The 25,926-nt window shown below is 52.1% G+C and overlaps 1 protein-coding gene and 1 long non-coding RNA gene across 10 annotated transcripts in view; both read left to right on the forward strand.

Moving 5' to 3' along the window:
• The window catches only part of LOC119699796, a 68,565-nt gene extending 54,908 nt beyond the window's left edge, over positions 1–13,657 (forward strand). For 3 of the 7 annotated variants that reach the window (XR_005256541.1, XR_005256542.1, XR_005256536.1), the window contains 2 exons: positions 11,862–12,045; positions 12,691–13,107. This is a non-coding gene — a long non-coding RNA (uncharacterized LOC119699796). Of the gene's footprint in view, positions 1–3,837; positions 9,073–11,861; positions 12,046–12,690; positions 13,108–13,160 lie in introns of those variants that run through there. The other 4 variants (XR_005256540.1, XR_005256538.1, XR_005256539.1 and 1 more) reach the window with 4 other exon arrangements.
• A 2,333-nt stretch (positions 13,658–15,990) lies between these two features.
• KIZ (kizuna centrosomal protein) overlaps positions 15,991–25,926 on the forward strand; it is a 28,726-nt gene continuing 18,790 nt past the window's right edge. The window contains exons 1-6 of one of the 3 annotated variants that reach the window (XM_038133203.1): positions 15,991–16,629; positions 17,817–17,879; positions 19,189–19,336; positions 21,153–21,245; positions 24,685–25,000; positions 25,726–25,924. In XM_038133203.1, the coding sequence (XP_037989131.1) occupies positions 16,430–16,629; positions 17,817–17,879; positions 19,189–19,336; positions 21,153–21,245; positions 24,685–25,000; positions 25,726–25,924 (1,019 nt within the window). In that variant the 5' untranslated portion in view covers positions 15,991–16,429. The other 2 variants (XM_038133204.1, XM_038133205.1) reach the window with 2 other exon arrangements.

Below are 25,926 nucleotides of genomic sequence, written 5' to 3' on the forward strand. Positions count from 1 at the left end.
CTGAAAAGTGACATTTTTCCATGATCCGACGCCAGCCCGGCCGGATGCTGCTGCCATCCCCGCACAGTTGGCCGCTGCTCCCTTTTCCTGGCGCTCTCTGTGCAGCTGGAGTTGGCTCGTGCGATAAATGGACGCGGTTCAAAAATATGACTCCTCTGAACTTTTTAACCTTGCACGAAAGGGAGGAATTCTAAGAGCAATGGGTAAAATTCAATTAACTGAGATGACAGAAAATAATCTACTGAGCACGTACATCAGGCAATTGGAAGCTTTCATACCTTTCAAAAAGGAAATAACCTATTTCTTCCCTTGTTATCTAATGACACAGGAGTTTATTTCTCTGGAAGCAGTTACAAATCTACCTAATGGGGCCTAAATGCTGTTGCCAGGCAATTAGGGGTTCATTGTGTGGCTAATTCTTTCATTTCCGTGGCGGTGGTGATTGCGGTGGTGGTGGCGGGCAAGCCGAGGTCCCTGGGCCATGCTTGCTCCTGGTGGAGCACACCTCTGGCTCTGTTTGCTCCTGTGTGGAGCACACCTCTGGCTCTGGGTGTGCCCCTGCTCCGTGGCTCTGCCCCGGGCACTCCTGGCCTTGTCACGCCGTGACTTATTCCGTGTCTGATCCATGAGTTATCCCGTTCCTCTGAGCTGATTCCAAAGGTTCCTACACAAGCAGGAACCTCTGTGCAGCCCGGGCAGCTTTTGGTTATGAATGAGTGCAGAGAGACACACAGGGGCATTATTTATCTAAAATATATAAGCAGGAGGAATCTTCATAAATCACAGGCTGCTGTTATCCTGGGGTTCATGACAGCCATATCTTTTTTTTCCACAGAAACCCAGAATACATTAAACACCCCAGGCCTTGGAAAGGGACCTTTCAAACATGTAGAATTGCTCTGTTTATCCCATTTCTTTCGCATTTAATATTTGAAGTCTGTTCTACACAATCAATCTTAAAATTACACAATTGATCTTCAAATTAGGATTTAAGCTGGAATTTATTGAGGGAAGCTCCTGTATCTGCCTGTAGGAATATTGTTGTTTATGACCTGAGGAGTGGGGTGGTTAATCCTGGAGGGAGAGCCTTTTAAATCCTGGAGGGAGAGCCTTAAAACTGTTTTACATTGGGCCCTGCTCATGTCAGGCCTGTTGGGGAGCACTGGCAGGCGTGGGGGAAAGGCTGTGCCTGGACCAGGATGCTGCAGGAGACCTGGGATGCTGCAGGAGACCTGGGATGCTGTATGACATTGCTGCCCTGCGGTGGCACCTCACAAGATCATTCCAGAAGGCCCCTCCTTGGGCTGCACTAATCAAGGGCTGTGCCCAACAGTTTACTACAGCATTTAATTAAACAAATTTACCTTTTGAGGGAAAATCCTTCGCAGGCAATTTGGGTTCTGGTGTATCAGAGCCTTTTTTGAGGTGACTAGTGCTTTTAACCACTGTCTAAAGTGCAGGCGGTGTTAATTAGCATATTTAGGATTAAGTAGATTTAGCATGCAGTAATCATTCCCTAATTCAGTAAGAACTATCTCTGGTGAATAGTGGACATTAATGACAGTTGCAAGAGCTTAGATATTACATAATCACTAATTACATTCTGCACAATTAGCGGAGACTCCTCAGTGTGAATGGCTAATGGCTGATTTGTGTCAGCAGCCTGTTCTGGCTGTAGAGAAATATAAACAGTCTGCATAATGTTCTGAGGGAATTAGCATAGGGAAGGAGGTTATCTGTGGAGGTGGGAGGCCAGAGGAGCTCTGATGGATGGGCTGAGCCTGGAGCCAGCCCAGTCGTGCCTGGACACACACCTGCCCTTCCTCACGGATGGCCTCAAAATGCCACCACACGCTTCGAGGCTCTCAGCTCCCACGGGCAGAGGATAAATCTGGCACCCAGGGGCCTCTGAGGGAGTGGTGGGGTGTCCTACTCGGTGCTGAGAGAAGCAGTGCAGAGCTGGCACCCACAGCCAAACCCTCAGTCCACGGAGACATCGTGCTCCGTGCCAGGAGTGACGCACGGCCTGCCAGGGCAGAAGTAGGGCAGGAGCATGGAGCAGCAACATGCAAGTTTGGCTGCTTGGTTTGTTTGGGGGTTTTTTCCCACCACTTTGTCTCTGAAAATAGGAATGCTGTAGTGTCTTGCCCTGCCACATTTGGCATTTCCTCACCATTAACCATTTCCTAAAAGGATGAAAAAGGCTTTCCACCCATTGTGCGTGTCAAAGCTGCCCCTCAGGAAGGGGACCTTCCTTGGGCAAACCTTCCAGGGACTTGGGCAACACTGAAGTGGGAATCAATCTGTGCCCCATTAATTTTTAGTGATGGATTCTTACAAGCAAATTCATGCTCCCACATTTGGTGCGTGATTAAAACGGGGAATAGCGGTATTAAGCTGAGGGAACAGTTTTGGACAAATCCCAAGCTGGAGACCGGCACTGGGCCCCTATACCTTGAGGTATTGGGTATTTTAAATTAAGATTGCATGTGGTTTTAAAAGGCATTGTCAGAGCAAAAGCAATTTAACAAAAGGCAATGTATCTGACGGCGACTCTCCTGTCTGCCAAGTGCTCTTCTCTGCGAGCGCATTGTAGGGAAGCAGATTACATCTCCTGAATATTTTTGTCTGTTGCTCGGTTCATTTTCATAATAATAACTCGCATCCGTCTCCATCCTTTCATGTTGAAGGGTTGCAAACTATTACACAAACACACCCGCTCCTGATGCAGCCACCTCCAGGGGACAGCCAGCGGCTTTCGGCAGCGGGGAGCGGGATGTGGCCGCCCAGGGGGACACTGACCCCCTCTGGTCGGGGGCATGAGGGGTTCTGGGGAGCCCCTGCCTGCAGCACACCCCACCTCGTACCTCCAGCATGGTCCTGTGGGTGCGTGGCTGCTGGGGAAACGTGGGGCGGGCGAGTCCCGGTCCCGCCTGTGCCTGGGGGGTCCTGCAGAGGACACATGGGGCCCAGAGAAGCTGTGGCTGCGCCTGGATCCCTGGAAGCATTCCAGACCAGCTTGGACAGGGCCTGGAGTGACCTGAGATAGTGGGAGGTGTCCCTGTCCATGGCAGGGGGTAGAATGAGGTCTTTAAGGTCTTTCCAAGCCAGGCCAGTCCGGGATTCTGTGTCTGAAGGAAAACACCTCAAAGCCCTGGAAGCCTCAGCAAGACTACTTCTGCCCCAGCACACGAGTGGCTGTGCCCCATTCCACACCCCCAAGCAGGACTTGGGGAGGGTCTATAACACTCCAATGTTGTTTCCCAGCTGCTGGGATGTTCAGAGTCGAGGCTGAACATACTGGCCTTCGGGTACCTCGTCTAGAAACCCCATTTTTTCATCCCTGTGGAGCCAGCAGCTGGGCTGGCACGAGGTAAGGAGAGCAATGGTGGGGCTGAGGCCAGCAGGATTTCTCCTCGGCGTGCCGGGGAGGAGCAGTTCAGCGGGGCACACGTGGCACGGAGAGCACTGGGTTCAGTCAGGGCTGCTCAAAGCCACGCTCCTCAGTGTCACCGGTGGCTTTTCTGTAGCAACAACCAGTCCCTGCCGCTGGCCTCGCATCCCGGCTCCTCCAGCCTGGTGCTGGGGGTTGGAGGCAGGTCTCAGGCCCCAGCACGGAGCAGCATTTCCCTAAGTGCTGTTTGCCAAGGCAGGTGCTATTCCTTACATTATCGCCAGGACATTTAAATCTCACTGATTGGCATTGTTGTCTCAAAGACAGTGTTTTTCCTGCTGAGAAACTGCATTAGATCGGCGAAACGGAGCTCATTTCCATTCACTCAGCAGTCTCTCTAGAAATGACATGCAGTGCTTGAAACTGTTTATTTCCAAATTCAGGCCTCCTCCGCATCAGTCATCAGCTTCAATTACCAGTTTTCCGGAGCCGAGCCATCAGGCAGTCTGACACGAGGGTCCAACCTAATTCCCACCTTCTCCAAAGTCAAGAGCATAATGTGCAGATGAAAAGGTGGAAAATAGCCTGGACTTCATTAGCATGCAGAGCCCGGCTGTTCATTTGCTTGCTGCGAATGGAAGTTCTGACACTCGGCGCCTTCTGCAATATGAGAAAAGTCCTCTTCAGAGTATATGATGTCCTCACCAGCCAGCAAAGGTCATCAAAAAGGCAGGCGCTGACCTTGCTCCCTGCTCTTCATGACTAGTTTATTGATTCCAGGAACACCTCATTACATGCCGGATCAACATATTATTGCCATGTTCAGCGGCTGAATTGTTTACAAGTGTCTTTATAACCAGCAGAAAGCCTTCCGGATGATGCATGACTACACTCATTTGGATGTGACCTGCCAATTAGATGTTATCCGATCTGGTGCCGTGTGTCCTGATCCCTGACCGGGCCCGCTGCCCTGCATCAGCACGGGCCCATTTACTACTTCTTTCGAACGGCTCTTTGGCAAAGTGTCCATTAGCCTGTCAGTCTGTAAATATTTTATTTTTTTTTACCTCGGCAGCGGTGGAGGCGCCGCCGGCGCTCCCGCTCTGTCATTTGCTATGCATGAAGTTGATAATCAGCTGGGGGAGGCAAGGGGGTGTTTTATGGCAGCGTCTGATGGCCCACCCCATTTGCAGTCAGCGTGCGCGGCCCGCGCTCCCGCGCCGCGTGCCACCCCGCCACAGGGACCCGGCATATTTTATTCCGGCGCCGGCACCGCGAGACTGCTGATTTATCGGTGGGGGGAAGGCAGGAGCGACCCCCCCCCGTGCTCAGCCTCCCCCTGCCCTGCCTCCAAAGGCCCCATAACTTACCACCCAGCAAACGCCTTCCCCCTTCTCCATCTTTCCGGCGCTTTGTGTTCTCCCTCGTTAATATATTGCGCCGCGTTATTTATCCCGGCCCGCAGCCTGGGGTATTTACACACGCGGAGACGCGAGAACTTCAAAAATAAATCACGGGGCACGACTACTATTTTAATCTCTCATTACGGACACTTCTGTGGCTCCATAAAGAAAAGAGTGGCGCGGCAGCTTGACGAGCGAGTCCGTAAAGAGAGATCTTCTGTGCCAAAAAGCGGTGCTGGGATCGTGGCTTCCAGGCACCACAAGTCTGCACAGGCTGGGGTTTTGATTTTTCCTCCTCAGCTCTGGTGGTGGTAGGGTGGCTGAGATGGCAAAGGAAACTCCGTGCAGCCGTGGATGTGGCTGATGTGGCAGGGCCAGGATGTCTGTGGGGGCTGTGGCCTAGCTGGAATATGATAAAATGTTCACACACGTGGCACTCTCTGCCCAGAGCTCTGCAAACATTAATCAAGTTGCCCAGCGCCCCTTGGCAAGTGTCAGTGCTGAAATCTCCTTGCTGGGGTTAAATCCAGGGACCAGAAGGGCTAAAGGGCTCCAAGGGTGAACCCACAGCCCCAAAAGAGCCACATCTCCAGCATCCTGCTCTCCAGAGCCAGCATTGCATCTCCCCAGTCCCAAAACCCACCGTGCCAGGCCCTGGGCTGCCAAACCACAGGAATGCGTCAGGAGGGAGGGATGTCCGTGCTGGGTGACAGAAAACAGCTGAGGGTTCAATTCCCTCCTTACAACATGAAGCGTTGGGAATTGGGGGCTGGAAAAAGGGGGAATTGAATTCCTTAAAACAGCACAATTAGCTTCCAAAATAAAAACTGGAATGTGTTTGTTTAATTAGAGCTGAGGCAAAACACACACTTGGGTCAAACCAGCCTCAGGCTCCAGAGACAACACAGTGCATTGATGTGAATTTTGGAAAGGAGGGGGAAAAGCTTCCATTTCCTAGCAAATCCCTGGCTCTGGGCAGCCCTGGAGCTGCCGGTGTTGAATATTCAGAGGGCTGATTCCCCACAGTGAGCGGCGCTGCAGCCAGGTAACAGCGCAGGCTGGCACAGCGGGAATGGAGCCTGGGAGCTCCAAATCCCAAATGTGGGATCTCCACCAGGGTGCAGGGATCTCCCTCCCCCGGGGAAGGTACCAGGTCTGGCCTGCCCCATGGTCCCAGTGGGGGGATCTGGCCTTATTTTGGCTGTCTTAAGCCTGCAGTGGTTTATCGAGTCCCAGACATCCCTCCAAATTTGGCACCTCATCCCTTTGCTTCTGTTTGTGTCCCTGTTACTGGATTTCTTTTAAATGGGAGAAAAAACAATCAGCTCTTTATGACAGCGGACATGAAAGCTGTATGACTACGGAGAAGTGCATTAACCTTTCCTTTAGCTTGGAGAACTTCATAATCTTTTAAAAATCAACTTTTTATTAATTTCAGAATGCTGCTTGATGCCTGAGGGGAGTGAGGAGCAGTGGTATCACCAGTGGAGTTCTTTGCCACTCTAACTTAAGGTCAGGCTTGCAGGTGCTGCAGGAACCCCGGCCCATGCAGATAGTGAATCATGGAATTGTGAAGGTTAGAAAAGCCCTCTAAGATCATTGAGTCCAGGCATTCCTCCAGCACTGCCAAGGCCACCTCTAAACAGTGTCCCCAGGTGCCACAGCCACACATCTTTTAAACTCATCCAGGGATGGGGACTCAACCACTGCACAGCTCCAGGGCAGGAGCAGCCAAGCACTGCATCTTCCCATACAGCCCATGGGGGTGAATTAAACTGGTGGTGCTTGGCCAGCCTGGAGCTGGACCTCTGCATCCATGTGGGTAAGGAGGAAGGAGCCACCTCAATTTTATTGCAAAACTGGGTTTCCCTGAGAGAAAATCAGGTTGTCCTTGCTGGGCTGAAATTTGGATATAGCAGGGCTACTGTCAGCCGTTCTTCCTTGGAGACTGGGGCAAGGAGACAGCCAGGAGAACCCAGCCCCTTTCCAGGGAGTTGTGTAGGGAAGGAAGCAGCTGAAGGGCTGCGAGAGCCCAGCGAGAGCAGTTCATGGGGCCACAGACCCCACATGGATCATCCTGGAGCCCGGAGCTGGGGGACAGAGCCTGGCCCCGTGGCACATGCGAGCCTCTCTGGGTGATGGGCACACACTGGGCAGGGTGGGCTCTTATTAATTACTACTAATAACTTATTTCACGTATGGTTCTCGATGGGATTTTGCTGCAGAGGGCTGCTGATATTTTAGGCATACGCGGGGTGAATCTCTGTCGGCGCAGCCAAATCCCCGGGCCGGGGCTCCGAAGCCGCCGGCACAGCCCTTGCCGAGTGTTTCCAAACTGAATAGTCATTGGTTTGGCAGATAATTCAGAAACTATTTGTATGAGCTGTTTATCAAATTATTAACTGCACAGATGTTGTTTGGTTGAAGAGCAGCTGAACCTTCTCTCTGCCAGCCGGGGAGACAAAGGTCTGCAGGAATAATTGGAGATGTGCATGGAATATTAAATTAATTTACTGCTCTTAATTCTTATGCAAATCCTGACCTCTGATAGAGCCTATCAATTACCCTGCACACAGGGAAAAGAAAGGAGAACAGTTTCTTTCTTTTCTTTCCCCCCCTCTCCTTTTTTTCCTGTTGTTCTCCAGTTTGGGGTTTTGTTTCTTTGTTGTTGTTGGTTTTTTTTCCCTTTTGAAAGGGAACTTGGGAAAGGAAATATTTGTGGGAAGAAAAAAAGCCATTTATTTGTGGTGCAAAGGGCCAGGATTATTTAATTGAATGTCCCAGTTGCAGCGATGTCCCCTGGGAGACAGGGTGCAGTTTTTAACATTGTGGGGTGCTCAGGGGAGGCCTGGGAATGTAGGCCAGAGCCGGGCTGGAATAGCTCCACATGCTTCCCCAGGAGGGGCCCCACTCTGCCAGCACCGTGGTGGGCTGAAGTGGGAAAGGACTGGAGGCCCGGGCTGATCCCAGCTGGATTTTGGTGGGGTTGGGGGCAGGAAGGGGCCCCTGGCTCTGCTGGAATCCAGCCGGGGTTCAGGTGGGTTATCAGGGAGCTCTCCCTGCCCCTATAGCGGGGCTGATTCTTCCAGTAATTACCAGGGAAGAAGAAAAGGAATTTGTTGTGAGATCCAGGTAAAATGAAGCAGGATTTAATTGGTCCTCGTTAAACAGAGCTGGGTTTCCAATATGGAGAAAGGCCTCGTCCGGGCAGTGTTTAATTGGGGCTGTGTGTGCGCTGCTCAGCCGGTGCTTAAAGGCAGACGCCGGGCCCTGTTCTTTCATCCCATTTTCTAATAAGGATAAATAAACAGGATGAATAATGCCATCAGTCTCTCCCTCGACCCCTGTGAGACCCCAGCAATGCAGTGCTGTTCACCCCAGAGCTGCTTCCTGGGATCCATGAGCAGGATCCCTCGGCACGGAGCACCCGATGCGGCACCGATGGGCTCCGTTAGCAGAACCCCCAGGTCCAGCTACGGAGCAGTTTGGGGAATTCTTTGGTTAGTGGCTGTCAGAGGGGAGCCTGAGGAGGGGATGGGGCTCAGGGGGCAGGACGGGAAAGGAGGGAGAAAAGAATGAAAAATAAAATTATGTCTTTCCCTTCTATTTTTCCTTTTTTATTTTTTTTCCCCCGTAAATCCTGGGAAGCACTGGGAGACTGCACTCCCCCTCCCACACCGCCCACTCGGGTAATTTCATTTATCCTGCAAATCTAATTAGCAATCCGTGGCTGACATTAATACAGATCTAATGAGGCCGGCGATGACCAGATTATCAGGCGAGCGCTGACAGAGCCTTAAAGGCACATCGAGCCCTGCAGTCAGTGCGACCCGGCAGGGGAAAAACTGCTTTAAAGGGGGAGAAGAAAAAGGGGGAAAAAAAAAAAAAAAAAAGGAAGAAAGAAAGAAAAAAAAATTGCTGAGGGAGGGGGAGAAGAACATGAGGAAAAGCGGTGCGGGTAGGGCTTGGTTGCTTAGCTTATTAAGGGAGCTGGAGCTTTGCTGGACGCAGTTTATCCACAGCATCGGGCCTCTGTCCCTGCTTCTTCTGAAATACCGTTCTGCAGAGGAGAAAAAGGAGGGGGGGAAATAAGGGAAAAAAAAAAAATAAGAAGAAGCTGGAGCCCAAGGAGTCGCTGTGCAATTTATTCCAAGGGGTGGCTTTTGAGAAGGCGGCAATTTGCGGCGGCCGGGGGTTATTTAGTGCGATATGAAATCAAATGATCCTATTGCTCAAATAACAGTGTCTGGGAGGAGAAGCGAGCGCGCTCCAAAGGTAATTGTCTCCAGATGATATTCCTATTATCCCCCAATCCCGGCCTAAACGCTGCCAGCGCCGCACTGGAATCGATACGGGGGGAGGACCGGGGGGATCCCGGGTCCGCGGGGAGGCATCCCCGGCACTGACCCCCCTCGGGAAGGGCGTCAGGGCTTCGGGAAGACCCTAAATTCCCTGTGGCTGCCGCCTGTCCGTGCCTCGGCGGGAGCGGCATCACCGGCGGGGGAGCCGAGCCCGGAGCCCAGGTAAGGGACCTACGGGGGGACGGCGAGCGGGACCCCGGGCCCTTCCGTGCCCCGGCGGGCGGCCGCTCTCCGAGCGGACCCTTCTGCATCGCTTCACCCCAAGGCTGTCGGGTCCGGTGCGACCTCCCGCGGCCCCGGTCCAGCCCCGCCGCGCTCGGTCAGCCGCTGCCTGCGGTCACCGATGCCTGCGGTCACCGGTGCCTGCGGTCACGGCGGCTGCGGTCACCGATGCCTGCGGTCACGGCGGCTGCGGTCACCGGTGCCTGCGGTCACTGCCGCCTGCGGTCGGTCCCGTTTGCCCGGAGCCGCTGGAAGCGCAGCCAGACCCGGGGCGGTTTCACTCTGGATCCCCGGGTAGCGGATGGAGCGGCGGCGCCCGCTCTCCGCGGCGCTGCCCGATGGTAAAATCGCCGGAATTCAACGGCTTCAGGGAAACGGCGGCGGAAAATCCAAGGGGACGGAAGGCGGTGAGGGGGAGACGGGAGCGAACCGGCGGCACCTACCTGGGCGGGGGTCCCCGGGGCCGGGCTCGCTCCGTGGCCGCTGCGGCAGCGGGGACCGAAGGCTCGGGGTGCGGCAGCCCGAGGCGAGCGGCGGCCCCGCAGCTGCTCCCCAGATTCCATCGGGGCGCTGCCCGTGGGGTGGCCAGGGTTCCGCCCGGAGCTGCGGCTCCTGGGACGGGGCTTTTCCCCTTTCCGCCTTTCTTTGTCAGCCTTTCGCCCGGGCGGGCAGCGCGTCCCCGGCGCTTCGGGCACAGAGAACGAACGCGCTCCTCCTGCAAAATAAACAATGCGAGTTTTGAGGGAGCGAGACTTCGGGCTGGGGCGCTCAGGAGTGTCCCGGCTGGGGCAGCTCTGTGCTCCCAGGGCCAGGGTTTGCCCCGGACCCGTAACATCGGGAGGTGGCCGTGCTGAACTAGCAGGGACACTGCGGGGAGCAGCAGGAGGAGAATGCTCGGGGTCAGGCGCCTCTCTCGGGTCAGGTCCTGATGAGAACAGGGCACAGGTCATCCCCCCGGGCCGCCAGGAGAGGCTGGTGTGGTTTGTGTGTCTGCAAATGGGCAAAGCATTTGGAACCTGAAGCCTGGAAGTGAGCCCCAGCCTTTGCCCACCTGTGTCCACCCCATGCCGCCTCGCAGGTACGTTAGAAAAGCGGGTTTGAGCACTGTCAAAACGTGCTGTTGGAGGATTTTTCCATCTCTGCTCAAGCCTTTTTGTCAGCTTCAGCCTCAGGTTCCTATTTCTGTTCGGCGTGTTCTGAATGGAGTGCAGGGCCCAGGGGTGCTGAGCTCCGAGCAGACACAGCTTAATTGAATAGTCCTGTGCTTGTTCTCCCACTTTTTACAAACAAATGAACAGTTGATGTGTATGGATCCTTTCATTCACCACCAGAACAATCCTCTGCACAGGACGGGAAAATGCCTAATCAGTCACAGCAAACCAGCACAGTGGTTTGGGGTGGGAAGTGAAAAATACCATGTGCACTCAAACCTGGATTTCACAGCACTGGAGGACTGGAAGAGGCAGGGTGCAGGTGAGACCTGGGCTGGCTGCACAGGCAGCGCTTCTTCAAAGGCAAGCCAGCTTCCCCAGTGCTCCCAGGTCCGGGCACTCAGCTCCAGACCCCTGGCAGAAGTGAGACTGGAACAGAGGCAGCAGCCAGGCTGTGCCAGGCAGGAGCTTGGGGTCCCCTATGGCGCGAGCTCGGAGCTCCACGTTTGCTCTCCTCCTGCACGGCGCTTTTGCTGATCCGCTCAGTTTTATTTCCCAGAGTCGCTGCTGACCCGCGGGTGTTCCTGCTGAGACACAGGCGTGGTGGTGGGCAGTGTTTGAATGCTGGGCTGGGAGGAGGCCAGGGATCCTCTAGGGACCCCGTGTTTGTCTGTGTGTCTGTCCCAAAAGCCGCACCCCGCTGCCCGTGCCGCCAGATCCCGGTTCCTGGCCCCACAAACCACACGGCTCACCCAAGTGCCTCTCTTTGTTTCAAACTCTTGGAGCCTGGAGCACTTGTTGAACCTGACAAGGAGTGCATCAGAGTGGCTGACAATTAGGAAATAAACAAATATCATTTGAGGTGTTTTTGGGCGGAATCCAGTTATACATAGATGGGCTCGTTGCTGTTGTTATCATATTGAATATTCCTCATAGTTGGGATATTTGTGCTGGGCAGCAGCGTCCCCGGCACGGCAAACATTGCATTATCTCGCGGTGCAAAGGCTTCATTAATCAAACCAGACAATGGGCCAGACACATCCCTTTGAGCCTGGCACTGGGATCCTCCGGGCTTTTCACCTTGTCCAAACGCTTCATCCCTGTCAATGCAGGCAGCAGCTCTTCAAAACCGATGGCTCTGAACTGTGGGACTGACAGGAAAATGTCTAATTCAGTTAAAAGAATTCCCCAGTTATTTTATATTCTCCCTTTAATTTTTCATGGCTTGTAGAAGCTAAACTTTTTCAGTCTTTCCATCTGTGCATGAGATCAATCCAGTCATTTGTTAAAACACTAATGAAAGAGCCTGATAGATCTGTGTCTTTTAAAGCAGCAGCAGCAGTAGCAAGCACTGAGATCGAGCAGGATGGAGCGGCCTGGCCAAGCCATGGCCCCGCTGGCAGGAGCTGCAGAGCGGACAGCGGAGGGAACAGCTTGGTGGTGAAGATGCTGTTCTCCTGAAAGGGGATCCTGGCAGAAGCATGGCTTGGTGCAGAGGACGGCACAAAGGCGAGGTAGGACCTTGTGTGCTGGGAACAGGTGTGGGTGCAGTGTCCCCTTTTCCTCACTGCAATGTCCCCTTTTCCTCACTGCAGCACCGCGTGCTCCGGGCGCAGAGCTGGCGGCAGGACAGTCAGGCACAGGCAGTACTGAGAGCCCCCGGAGGGATGGTCTCCATCCCACATCTGTGAGGAGGGCAGCTCGTGGTGCCTGTGGCAGGCTTTGCCTTGTGCTGGGTTCTGTCTCTTTGGGTCAGGCTGCAGCTGAGCGGGACCCTGGTCCCCCCAGCCATGGGACCCCAACAGGCGCTTGTGGCACTGAGCTTGGCTGTGTGTTGTGAGCCATTTCTCCCACTTGCAGTCTGGTCACTGCAGGCCTGAAGGACGTGCTCCAAAATGAGCCAAAATACCCTCTCCTGAACAGAAATACACCAGAGCTGGTTCAGCTTGGGGAACAGAAGTTGGAGGAGCCGTGGCACAGGGTGCTCACGAGTGTGAGGTGTAGATGCTTTCAGGGAAGATGAGAGTTGAGCCCTTAGGCTGTGAGTGGTCGGGTTCGAATTCAGCCTCTGGGCTCACATCTCAGAAAGCCTGAATTCAGTTCTCATTTTTCCAGGGACAGGGAAACTCAACACTGTCAATCTCCTCTTTCCTCTTCAGACAGCAGGAGACACTTGAATGGAGACTCCTCGTGTTTACAGCCTGGTCACACAAGTGACTGAGACCCGAAATCTCCCTGACATCCTCTCTGGATGCCTGGCCTTGGAACAGCCTCATTCGTGCCACGCCTGCTCCCTTCCGCTCGTGGAGCCTTCTGTGCTGCACAGGACACTGGAAAAGCACTTGGAGATGGCTGGAGAAGGAAGGGGGCTTCCTGGAACATGGTCTCTAAACCAGGCCCTTCCCTGTGCCGTGGCTTTTCTGGGGCTCATTAATATCTGTGGTATGTGCTTATATCTCAATTCTCCAGGATTAATTCAAAATCCACGGACAGTGACATGCCTAGGGGCTTTTCAATTATGTCACTCGGCTTTGGCTAAGGCCCTTACATTTGTAATAAACATGACATGCTTGTAACTGCTGCAGTCTCCAGGTTTTTGTGTACTCAGCCATTGTGTTCTGCGTTCCAGGTTCCTGCTGGAGGAACTCTGTCACCTTCCCCGAGGCAGCAGATCTGAGGCCAGACATGGCGTGCGCTGCTTGTGCGTCAGACACGAGTAATAACAAGTTTCGAGGAACTGTACCACTTAATAAAAGCATTTTATTACATTTAAATGTATTAAAATGTGAACATTAAATTCAACGCGCTAATTACTGTTCCCAGGCATTGCCACTGACAGGAAATGGATCCTCACAATTGCTCTGCTGAGATCGCTCACTGCTGTTACTGCTCTTTGGTTCCTGATGTGTTATTAGCGCTCTGCATTTGGGACGTGAGTCATTAACAAAAAGGACTCGTATTGGGCATTATGTAAATTCTATATGTTTTCACACAGCTACCGGGGCCTGTGTTATATGTCTCATTGACAAAAAGAAAAGCAAATGCATTCGGCTCTGCCCTGGCTTGTGGGCAAGGGATCTCAGGGGTCACCGAGGCACAGAGAGAAAAAACCTCTTCCTAACATATCTCTGTGTTTCTGCAAATCCCTTTCCAGGGCAATTCGTCGTCCTCCTCCCCCCACCACCACTTGCTGCATGTCCCATGACACCCTACCACGAACAGCAACAATTCCTGCTCTGCAAGGAGTTCCCACTTTTCTGGGAGCGAGGGGCTTCCCATCCCTGCAGCAGGCATGTGCAGTATGTGGATCCATTGCCCTGGAGAACTGGGAAAGCCTGCCAGGGGTCTCTGGCAGGTGAGAGGCCTGTGGCTAGGTGCTCAGCTCCATGAGGCCAATGCCACACCTTCTGGGATATGCTTACTTCCCGGAGGAAAGGGGAATGCTAAAGGACACGTGGTGGCTGCCTCCCTAAATAAAAAGGAGAGGAAAGCTGTTCAGATTACTGCACATCAATCCCTGCACTGGAATCAAGAGATGCTTTGGTTTGGCAGCACTGGGGACAAAGCCACCATTTCGTTCAAAGTGTATTTAATGCGACAGAAGGAGGCAGCTTCCTTTGACAGTTTTACAGCTCTTATCAGATTACTTCAAAATTAAATTAAAACAATCTAAAAGAAGTGTGAAGTACTGCAGGGAGAACACAAATAAAACACTCCTCTTTGTAGGCTTTGAGGGAAGGGACCACATTCCTTATCAGGGAGATAATTCTTGAGTCAGTTATGAGCCCAGGGGCTGCAGTGAGCACGGGGACATGGAACAAAGTGGGAAATACATCGAGGGGACCAGGCTAATGCTCCTTATTTCCTTATTTTTTGTTAAATAAATAGCAAGATGTTGAGCCCTGCTGCTGTTCCAACACTCTCAAGCCCCAGCCCGAGGTCCGTAGCGAAGAAAAACCTCCCAGGGCTGCCCGGGAGACAAACTGTGCAGCCCAATGGGTCAGAGACCATCAGCTCCTTTCCACCAAACCCTCAAAACTGGAATAAGGCTTCCCATTTTTTTCAGTTTGGGAAGAAGGCTTCCAGTGGGCTCAGGATTTCAGACGCTTGGAAGTTTTGCACTGTTTTAGGTGTTCTTTTAGCAAGCACAAATATTTCTGAAAGCAGGGCCAGATTTCACCTGTGGGCTCTTGTGAAGGTGTGAAGGAGACCTCCAAAACACATCTTTGCTTTCAGTAAACAGAAAGAGGGGGGAGAACAGTCTTCATGACAAGTGCTTTACATGGGAATGCCGTACTAACAGGCTGCCAAATCCTCTGCTGGGCATTCCTGGAGTGGGAAAGCTCTGACTCAAGTCAATATTCTCCATACTTTGTTGAGCCGGGTATGTAAAAGGACACTTGGGGTCTGAGCCAGGCTAATTTGGGGGCAGCTGGGTGCCACTACATCCATTCCACAGAGCTTTTCACTCTGCGTTTAAATCCATGAAGCTGAGCTGGAGGCTGCAGGTGTTGGGAACACCAGGAACGCTGCTGCATCACCAAACCCAGTCTAGGAACCCCAAAAGCTCCCGACCCCCCAAGGCCAGGGCATGTCCCCAGCCGCATCCTCCGGCTCCAGCTGAGCTTTCATGTGTCTGTTCTTGGCCAGAAGTTCTAACGAAGCCTAATTACTGTGATGATCTCGCACTAATTGTACTCTGATTGCCATCCTAATTATGCTTAAGCATTTCACTGCTCTCCGCAATTTTGTCTATTGATGTGTCGCTTCTCCTTCATTTCAATTATTCCCGCGGTATTCAGATTTTATTGGGGCCCTGGAATTTAAGCGCTCATTTGGCAACTTCATTTCAAAGGGATTGAAGTTTTTATCTGGGAATGAAAGGCAGGCGTTCTGTTTTCATTCTCCAGCTGGAGATGTGAATGCAGGGCTGGAGATGGCTGTGCCTAACTCTGGCTTCCCTCATATGAATTTTGGAGAGGTGACAGCACCAGAGGGACACAGCGGCACTCCAGAGGACGAGGAAATCAGGGTGTTTTGTTGTTTTTTTTTTTCTCGAAAACCATGGTGTACAATAAACTCGGCAAAACCAACTGCAACTGTTCAGCAGCTCCCAGTTATTTTTTAGATTGGCGGTTTGCAAATTTCCCCATTTCCAGCGACGTCGATCCTGCGTCGCCCCAGCTGCCCTCCAGCACCAAGCCGGGGGCTCAACACCTGCGGTAACAACGTGGTGATGACAGGTGGGCTGATAAATAATTATTAAAAAAATTTAAAAGTCTTCCAGGCTTCCAAAGCGCCTCTGGGCGGCGCAGGCCGCGCCCGCCCGTCCCCATGGCAACGCGGGGCGGCACTTCCGGGGTCCCGCGCGGGGCACGGCGGGAGCCGCACGTGGGCACCGGCGGAAACCGCGCGGGGCCACCGGGATCGGGATCGGGATCGGCTCCGGGATAGGGATCGGGATCGGGATCGGCTCCGGGATAGGGATCGGCACCGGGGTCACTGGAACCGCCCCCAGGCCCGGCCCCCCCGCGACCGCCAGCCCAGCGCCAGGTGAGCCGGGTCCCCCCGCGGGGTGTGTGGGTTCGGTTCCTGCCCCGGGCGGGCGGATGCTTTCCCCCCGCCTTGTTCTCATCTATCTCCTTTTTATTTTCCCCTTCGATGTCTAAGTTCTGGAGGGGCTGGGAGGTCAGTCACTAAAGATTCGGCTCCTGACCGATGGACCATGCCGGGATGTGTAATTAGACTTTAAATCACCCCTCAGGCTCTGCTGGCCGGGGTTTATTGCTGGTGCTGGGCCCTTGCCCAGCCTGCACATGGGGGTTTGTTTGCTGTGCCTGCCCCAGGAGACCTTCCCTGGGTATCCCTGGCTGCTGTGGGCTGGCCAGTGGGGAGGGAATGGGCTCTGGGGAGCTGAGGAACGCGGTGTGCTCCCTGCGGGATGGCGAGTGGGAAATGGGATCAGAGCACACCTCAGGTCACATCCATCGGCTTCTCCATCCTTTAGGATATCGGTGTTCTCCGCCGAGGCAGGAAAATGACTTGGAGAAGTGTAAAAACAGGATCTGGAAATCTGCGTTTGCATGGCTGTCTGTCACGTAAGGGGAAATTGAAAGGGATGAGATCCCAGGTGGAGCGTGGCTGTTAAATTGTGCACATGACACGCAGCCCTAATCCTGCTCCAGGCGCTGGCAGGATCACATGGCTAAAAAGGACGCCTTGATCTCTCAGGCAGAGCAGCGGGAAGGGTTTTTCCTGTCTCCCTTCTCTGCAGGGAAACTGTAAGGGGTGTCTCTGTATGTGTAGGGAGAGCCCAAACCCACGAAAAAGTGTGCCAAGACGTTTTGGGATGTGTGATGTCCCCTTTGCTGCTTCATGACAACCTGATGCTGTTCCTGAAGAGGCACTTGGCTTTGCTGGTGGCAGGGTTTGCAGTGGGAATCTGATGGAATTCTCTCATGGTTGTTTTCAGTTTTTCCCTCAGGGCACGGTTGTTCATCCTCAGGTGCAATTTGGAACTATTCAATAGTGGCAGCTTTGCTCTGTTCCCAAAAGCTCCTTCCCTATGGGATGGCTTTGGGAGAGGTGTGGGTGGCTTTGTGGTTTGGCACGTGTCCATCCCATGCCTGGTGCCCTGGCTCTGCTCCGGGCAGTTCCGATGGCTCCAGAGGGTCTCAGCACCACCAGGATTCCTGATGGACACTTGTTCCTGCAGCAGTGCTGCAGGTGGGGCTCACCTGCCTCTAGACGGACCTGGCTTGGATGCCAGCAGGGAAATAGGAGCTTGGTTTCAAGTTCAGTTCCTAGATAAAATACTTGGCTGGCGTGTGGGGTCTGTGAGCTGGGAGGGGTTTTGGAAGTGTCTTCTAATCCATCCCTGTGGCAGGTTCAGGACAGCTGTCCTGGGAGCAACTCCAGCCAAGGATTTCTTGCATGGAAGGGGGTCTGCTGTGGGATTGTGGGGCAAGAAGGGGAGGGATGGGCTTGGGAACTGCCCGTCGTGGGGTTCAGAGCTCTTCCTGGGCCATCTGGGGTCTCTGGCTGTTTTGGTGGGTCCCATGTGGATGTTCAGGCATCTCTTCCCCTCCTGTTCCAGTGAGGAACAGAGAGAGGGGTGAACATTTGGGGTTGTTCAGAGCTGGGCTGCCAGATGAGTCTGTAACCCCCAGAAAATCCGACCTCTCTGCTCAGCAAGGGCTGTGCTCTGCAGAACCCCTTAGTCCTGGTGTTTGAGGACCTCAGATGGTGAAATACTTTTATCTCACTGTGTGTTCTTTTCTTCCAGTGAAGCCACAAGGCTGGAATTAGGAAGGCAGAGAATGGAACACACCATGGCTGATCCACGCCTGTAAGTCTGTTTAAAAGCTTCTTAGGGGTTATTTTATTTTAGTTACAAAGGTTTAGTTATCTTGGAATGCCTTTAGAATGTTGTCTTCAAGGTTTGTCAGTAATAATACATTTATATTCGTGTTAAGTGTAATGCAAAATTCATGTCTTCAAGGTATTGATTGAATAGCTGCAGCAGTAACATAAATACCTCATTCTGTGGATACTAAAATCTTGGGAATAACCAACACGCAGGTTGGCTTTATCCTGTTTTTTACAAAATCACCACAGCTTAGTCCATGCTGGAGAATCCCAGGGTCTTAGAAAGTTGAAAGCCTTAAGAAGCCCTAGGGAATATTCCAGGTTCTGGTCCTGCTCTTTGGATTCTTTCTGCAGCATCTGTTAAATGTAAATCGCACGGACAGTCTGTACAAAAACAAACAAAACAAAACAACAAACCCAAACCCTAAACAGCAAACCAAAGCAAAAAAAAAAAAAATCCAGAAGTCCCAACAACAAGGCAGGACTGAGAAGTGTCATCCAATGTTCCATTCCTTTCCTCAGAGGTGTTCTGTAAAGCTCCAGGGACTGAGTGCTGGGTGCTGTGGGAGCCCCTCCTGTGAAAGGGGCAGAAAATGCAGATACAAATTAAAGGAAAATTGTCTGGACAGGTGGGGCAGCATCACATGTGCTTTGTTTCCTGGGGTTTTATTTGATTTGGTTTAATCTAGTAGGTTTAGAACTGCAGTTTCTCTGAACATCCTGGGGGCTTGGGGTTGCAGTTTCCCTCCTGGCTGAAGTGGAGCTGTGAGCCAGGGGCATCTCTGAGTGCCCGTTTCCCTGTGTTGGCATTAATGCTGTGTGGCTGCCCTGGAGGCACATCAGGAAAGGGAATCTGGTTTGTAGGTGGGAGAGAACTGGGTCAGATGGATTTCCAGTGCCCCTCTTGGTGGCACCATGGATTTAGGCAGCTGTGAAACCTCAGCTTTGCCGTTCCTGCTGGGGTGACTTTCAGAACACGTTCCTCTGCTAGTTTTCATTTTGATTTAATGGGATAGGAGTGACTAGCACATAATCCATTTAAAACACAGTTACAGGAGATTTTTTTGTGTGTTTACCCTTTGGAACACCAAAGCCCCCGTGTACATCTGCAGATAAGTGGCACATATATATTTATATAAACGCAGGTGTGCAGAGGAATGAGTCTTCTCCTTTTTGGTGTCTGGGGCAGCTCCCCCTCAGTGGTGTTGTGTGTATCTGAGGCAGAGTGATTGTGATGGATGCTTCTGGTTTATTTTTGCACCTCTAAGTGCCTATTCTTTGCCCTGCAGAGTGAGGCAGAAGCTGCAGAGGCACCTGGAAGCCGTGTCAGCGCGGCAGCAGCTGGCCCTGCTCCGGAACCAGGCCCTGCGCCGGGAATTCCTGCAGCTGGAGGCTCACATGGAAACCACGGGCTGGGAGAGCATCTGGAAGATGGAAGTAACTTCCTATAAGACTTGGTCATGGGTGTTTGCTGTTGTTATGCAGGAATCTCCTGGTATGTCCTAGAGCTGGAAGCAAACTCCATCAGGGTCTGTATTTCAGGCTGTAGGATAGGCAGGTCTGAAATACCCCAGATTCAACAGATGCTGTAAGAAAAAGCCAAGCCCTGAGGTTTCTTGAATCACATTATTATTATTATTATTATTATTATTATTATTATTATTATTATTATGTTGCTGTTTTTCCCTAAAGTACAGTTTGGGATGTTGCAAAGCGATGATTCAGGATTTTCAAAAATGAAATTGCAACGTCTGCTTATGCCACTGATGCATAGAGCCAGGTTTTTGAGGGATCACAGTCTAGGAGGAAAATGAGTTCATTCCTGCTTTCTAAGAGCAGTGGCACTCCTCAGAAACATTTGGCTGTGTATATTCCTCACACAACAGTAGTCTGTTTCATCTGGTGACATTCCCAGAGCACCTTTTCCTGGCTGCAGTGCAGCAGCCCAGAATTCAGAGCCTGTCCCTGGGGTGTGCCATTCGCTGCCTCTGATTTTTCCTTGTTACTTGAAGCAGAGCAGGAGGGGGGCTGTGCTGCAGTGCCAGCTTTCCCCTGCTGCTTTGAAGGGGATTTTCCTCCTCAGCAGCCCTGGTGCACACCAGTCTGCCCAGTGTCAGGGCTGGTGGTTCTGACACCTGCAGCAAGTGCCAGTGCCACAGGTCGAGCTGCACGTGGGGTTTTTGTTCAGTCCTTCCATTTCGGTGTTCCTGTGCCACCCATTTTCTTTGCCAAGTTACAGTTACTTTTCAGAGCTGCTGAGCAAATGACATCTCCTCCGTGTTAGTTATGGAAAGCGGGAGAGTTATGGAGCATGCAATCATTTAATCTATCATGGGAGTACACAGAAAGAAATTATTGCTGCCTTTTCTTCTTTTTTTTCCGTAGAGAATGCCCTTTAGGAGTGCTTTATCACAACTCTGTGCACATTTATTACGTGGCTGTAGCTCACAAAACTCCTTTTGTTTCTGAAAGATGCACTTTCGCTCCCTGTGTTTGGTCAGTAATTTTTAGGAGTATAAATAAATTCACTTCAGCTTTCAGCAAAATCCAAGAGTTACATCCGAGTTTCTTCTGAGCATCTCCACTTCTCACGTGGTGAGGTTTTCTTCCCTAAAATTCCAAGGGAGCAGCTCCTACCTGGCAGCCGAGCGTGCTGCCGGAGTGAGTTAATTTCTGAAGGATTCACTCCCATGCCCATTCCCTGATGCAGCACGGGTCCTGCAGTGCTTTTAGCCTCGGTGTGCTGCTGCTGCTGCTCAGTTAGGAGCACACAGGATTAACTGCAGGTGTTGCCCAGCTCTGCTCCCAATGCTGCTCCAATAAACCCCGGAGTGCCGCGTTTGGAGCAGCCGGCACAGAGCCTTCCCTGCCGGGCTGCTCCATCCCAAAGAGGCCGAGTCATTGTCCGGGGGCAGCAGCAGCAATACTTCGGTGCTACAGGTGCTGGTTGGGATGCAATAAATACAATAAATACGAGCCAACAAGTTATTGCTGTTCTGTGGGATTCGAAATGATGGGGATGAATAAAAATGCGTATGAAAGCCCTGCAGCAGATTGTGTGCAGGCCACGCTGCCTGGGCAGGGGAGCGGAAAAATGAGGAGCAAATGAGATGCCTGCTTTTAAATATAGTCTGAGTTAAAAAGGCTGTGGGGGCTTTGCATTTAAAGGTGCACGTTTTGCAGAGTGGTGCCTCTTGGGTTGGGGGGGGCTGTTCGGCCTCCACTTTCGTGTGACGGATTTGTTCCATTTTAGGAACGGTATGGAAGGGAAATTAAAAACCTGTTATCCCTTCGAGAGGGCAGCTTGTCAGCAGGAGGTGACAAGGAGGAAGGACCCAGCGAGCAGGTAATGGGAGGGAAATGGACTTTATTCCAGCCGTGCTCTCCTCGGAGCTGCGCAGCCTTTCCATAGGGATCGCGGGGCTGGCGCGTGCAGTGTGAAATTGTGTGTAGCACCTGAGAGGAGGAGAACACCTGGGTAAAAAGTGCAATAGTTTCATCCAGAGAGACAGAATTGAAAAAAAAAAAAAACCCTCTGACTGTTTGCGCACGTCTTCTTGTTGGCTTTTCTAATTCCTGTGCTGGATGGTGTGGAGATGGTCGTGACCGAGGAGGAAATGTTCCTAATGAGGGATATTTGCAGAGCTGCAGCCGAGGAGCCGTGTGCTGTGTTTATAATTTTGTGTGTTTTGACCTTTCCTCAGAAGGAGCAGAAGGAGATTGCATATCTAAGGAACAGACAAAAAGACTGACAAGGAATACTTAAATATCTGCTGCCATATATCTGCAGTAAGGCAGGCTCCTAATCCCTCCTCCTATCTCCATATAAATGATACAGTTCAAGACCAGAGCTGTTTTCTCCACTAAAAGCAGCAAAGCTCTTTTAGATGAAATGTCTAAAAACATCTTGTAATAACTTGGAGCATGCTGGCAAGAGTAGTCACTTGTGACTGTGTGTGGAAGCCCCTCAGCCAGGCGGCGCCGGAATAGGCAGGACGGGAGCATCACTCCATTATTCCGAGGAGCCGGCAGCACGCGCGTCCCTTAGGCTACAGCATTCATTAAGGAAAGCTTACTGGGCTGAAAGCTGGGAACAGATGATAACGGGATATGATTTTCATATTTAATGCATTCCTTGGAAGAGTGTGTGTGCTGCAGATTGATAGAAGAATCAACTGCTACTTTACTAAAAGACTTTCTAGTTTGCCCTATAGCTACCGATGGAATCATTCAGCCAAGAAATTAACTTTTTCCCCTTTTACCTGCTTTATGTATCTGCTAAGCAGGCTGCTGGCTGCCAGGGAATGTTATTATGCAGTTAAATGTTTGGTATTTAAGACTCTTATCAGAAAAGAAACAGAGGCCACACTATTTTGTTTTTATAGTAGGAGGAAGGTTTTTGGTTTCCTTTCTTCAGTGCATTAGCAGTCGTTAATCTGAGTTTATAGGAAGTTTTCCCCATAGATTAAAAAGTTAAAAACCTTGAATTTAGAGCCTTCTTTAAACTGTAATACACAAAGCAGTGAAGCCTAGCAGCCTTGACCTATATAGGCAGGCCTGTGGCAGGGTGCAAATCGTGGTTTGAATTGGGAGGTGTTGTGGGGAAAGGTGAGTTTATTTTGGAATGTGAGCTATCCAATTAGGGCAGGCAGTGTGGGAGATGGGATTTCCAGCTGATGGAAAAGTTGTCATCAGTACTAGAGCATCAAAGGCTTGTGCTGTGACTTGAGGGTTGAAAAACTGTGGGCAGGTTTTGGGCACTATGACAATGTGGTGTGTGTACCCAAAATGTCAATTTGTGTATAATAATGGAGTGGATTGTGGATTCCTTTATCCCCTGTCCTCTTCCTCCTCCTCCTCCCTCTTAAAAAAACAGAGGTAACTTCAGCTACGTTGTGCATTTTTGCCGTGTCCCTGGGGTGTGTTTCAGCTCTTAATTCTGGTTTTTTCACTTCAAATGTGCTGGTTCTTCTGTCCAAAACACAGGAGCTTGTTCTCGGTGATGTGGCACCGAGTCAGTCACAGAGAGAGTGTGCAGTCAGCACGTGGGATGTCCAGGATACAGCTTGTGGAACTGGTTTTATTTCCCAGCCCTGGGATTGGGATGGCTTCCTTCAGGCTGCCTGGGATGCAGTGACTATGTGATGACTCCCTCAGTGACATCTTGGGGGTCATCTCTGGGCCTTGGGGACCCAGGAGGACAATCCCAGAACCAGCCTTTCTACAGATGGGCAGTATCCCAGTGCTGAAACACCTTCAGGAATGTCTGGCACGTTCCTGAGCCGTGGGAAATGTGCCCTTTTGGGCTCTCAGTGTCAAGGGGAGTCCTTAAATTCAGAATTCCCACCCTGAAGAGCTCCTTCCTGGCTGGCAGAGCTGTACAGCCCAGACTCCTGGATCCCCTGTGCTGGGAAAACAGCTTGGAACCTCTTCCTTGGAGCCTTCAGAAGATTTTGGACTTGGGCATGCTGGACCCTCCTGGACCACTGGAACACCTGTGGGTGGCAGAGTCCCTTCCCAGGGAAAGGGATTGACAGGAATGTGTGCTGTGCCTGTGCCTGTTTGAAATCCATTTGTTTTGGAACACTGCATCCAGGAGCTGCCAAAGCCGTGCAGGGACTGGCAGGAGGCATTTGAAAGCACCAAATCCCACGCCTGAGAAGTAATTAGGAGGAACCTGAGAGCAGTGGTGATGGAATAAGCTGTGAACTTAATCTGAGTGGCAAACCTTTGCTACTGCTTAAAATGACTTCATGGCTTTTTGTTCTGCTCCTTGTTACGTGGAATTTGAGCTTTTTTAAGGAACCGTAGTCACAGAGCAGACAAGATGCCTTTGTTTCCTTTCAGCTGGGCTTGGCAGCTGACTTGGTGTGGGAGGAAGAGGTCAGGCAGTGAAAGAGATGGGAGCGGTGCGGAGGTGACTGCAAATTGTGCTGCTGGAATTTGGGGCTGGAGAGGAAGCCCTGCTCAGTGTGAACAGTGGCATTACGATGGCTAATTTTGGCTCTGCATGAACTGGCCGTGACCCTACAGCAGTCGTGGTGACAGCAGCCACTCCTCCTAAATTGTCCTCATTGAGTAGGTTTGCAAAGGAGAAGAGGCGAGTGTTAAAACAAAGGGATTTGGCAGCGGAGTGGTTGTATCCTGGAGCTGGTTTTGTGCAAGTTCAACAGTCCTTGGAGGAAAGCGCCATTCAAAATGTGTCTGCTCCGTGTCCCGTGTCACCTGGTGGGAAAGGCCATGTCACTGCCATGGGAAGAGCAGGAGGGAGACAGTGAAACTGAGTTTTGCCTTGTTCCGTGGTGTGAGGGAAGCTGGATCTGCTGAGTGATTCACACATGGAACACGGTGGTCCCTCTGGGCTCTGGGCCTTGTGGGCAACTCTAAATGTGGTGCTTTGGTCCGGGGTCTCCAAACCTATGTAGGATCCTAATCCCAAAGGTTTTACTCTTTGTAAAATCCAGTCACCATTTGGATGGGTTTGAGTCCTTGGTGTGTGTGTGGGTCCCTTTTGCCTGGGCTGGGGGTGCAGGCAGCTCCTGCCACTGGATGTTTTGGCTCATGGAGCTTTAATGCAAGCCTGGGCCCTCATTTCCCACTGGGATGCACGGGCTGTATGCCAGGGGTTGTGTAACATCAATGCCACAGCAAAGTCTTGAATTCTGTGACGCTTTTCTCTTCAGAGCCCAGCATGCCACCCTTGAGAAGCTCCGTGCTCCACACACAGTTTGTCTCCTTCAGCCGTGTCCCTGTCTCCTTCAGCCATGTCCCACTGTGTGTTTCAGGTGCTGCAGGCCGGAGGACAGGTGGGAATTGGCACCAATGCAGCCGTGCCAGGAGAGCTGGGCTATCCAGCAGCAGCCTTGCTGGGCTGCCCCACATCAGCTGCCTCAGCCGCAGGAGGTTTGGGCTCTCAGCAGGAGCCCCCTCTGTGCTCCCCATCCCCTGACGGGCTCGGTCCCGAGACCGGCAGCGCTGCTGGAGAGAGCGAGGAGGGAGCAGCAGGACACGGGGACCTGGCTGCCAGCGAGGAAGGCTCTGAGCAGCTCACCTCAGCTTCTGGTGCCACAGCAGCCTCCCCAAGGGCGGGAAGTGTTCCAGGTATGGCAGTGGTATGTGTCCCTCTCTGCCTCCACCCTAGCCAGAGCCTGCCCGCCGCTGCTGCTCCTCCTGCACCTCTGCCACTGGGCTTGGAGCGTGGTGGCTCTTACTCCTTTTTTCTCTTTGTTCCTTTCTTCCTTTTGACTCCGTTTCCTCCCAGGCTGTTCAGTGGGACAGGGAAGGATGCACTGGGGGCTGATCCTGGTCAGGGGTGCTGTGAGGGAAGATTTCCTCCCTGCTGTGCCCACAGAGGCCCTGGCATAGTCTGTGTCTCGTATGAAGAGGTGTAATGTGAACCTGCTTCACCAGAGGAGTCACTTCTGAGTCAGGCTGATTCCCTTCTCCCTCAGAGCTGGTGCATGATAGCTGATTGATTCCCCCAGAGCTGATTTGGTCAGGTAGCTGGTCTCTGTGGCGAGGGGATTTCTGAGAAGTGCCAGGTTTGTTCCCAAACCCCAAAGGCTGCAGCCTCTCTGGACTCCCCCTTGTGAGAGGAGCGTGGAAGGACAGGGGCTGAGGGCAGGGAAGCCCACAGACAAGAGGAGCAGATGGATGGATGGATGGATGGATGGATGGATGGATGCTCTGTCACAGAGGTGAACAATGTGGGTAAGCTCCGTTTCAGTCCCTACACTGTGAGCTACTCCATGGTCCTGCTAATGTTTTGAGAAGAATAATTACAGGTTTTATATCTTTGATTTATTCTTTTTTTATTGTTATTACAGGGGCAAAGCCTGGCCTGAGCAGGGAGGGGAGCAGTGCCAAGCTCCCGGTCCCTGCCGGCGCTGAGGAGGAGGCGAGGCCAAGCGTTCCCAGCATGCGGCTCCGGGGCAGGGATGCCCGGGCTCCAGAGTGCTCCCTGCTGCCCCCACTGAACCCTCCCGCTGCCCAGGAGGAGTCCTTGGACAGCTCAGCACCACACAGGT

Source organism: Motacilla alba, chromosome 3 (assembly GCF_015832195.1).
Source record: "Motacilla alba alba isolate MOTALB_02 chromosome 3, Motacilla_alba_V1.0_pri, whole genome shotgun sequence".
In the NCBI taxonomy this organism is placed as follows: Eukaryota; Metazoa; Chordata; class Aves; order Passeriformes; family Motacillidae; genus Motacilla; species Motacilla alba.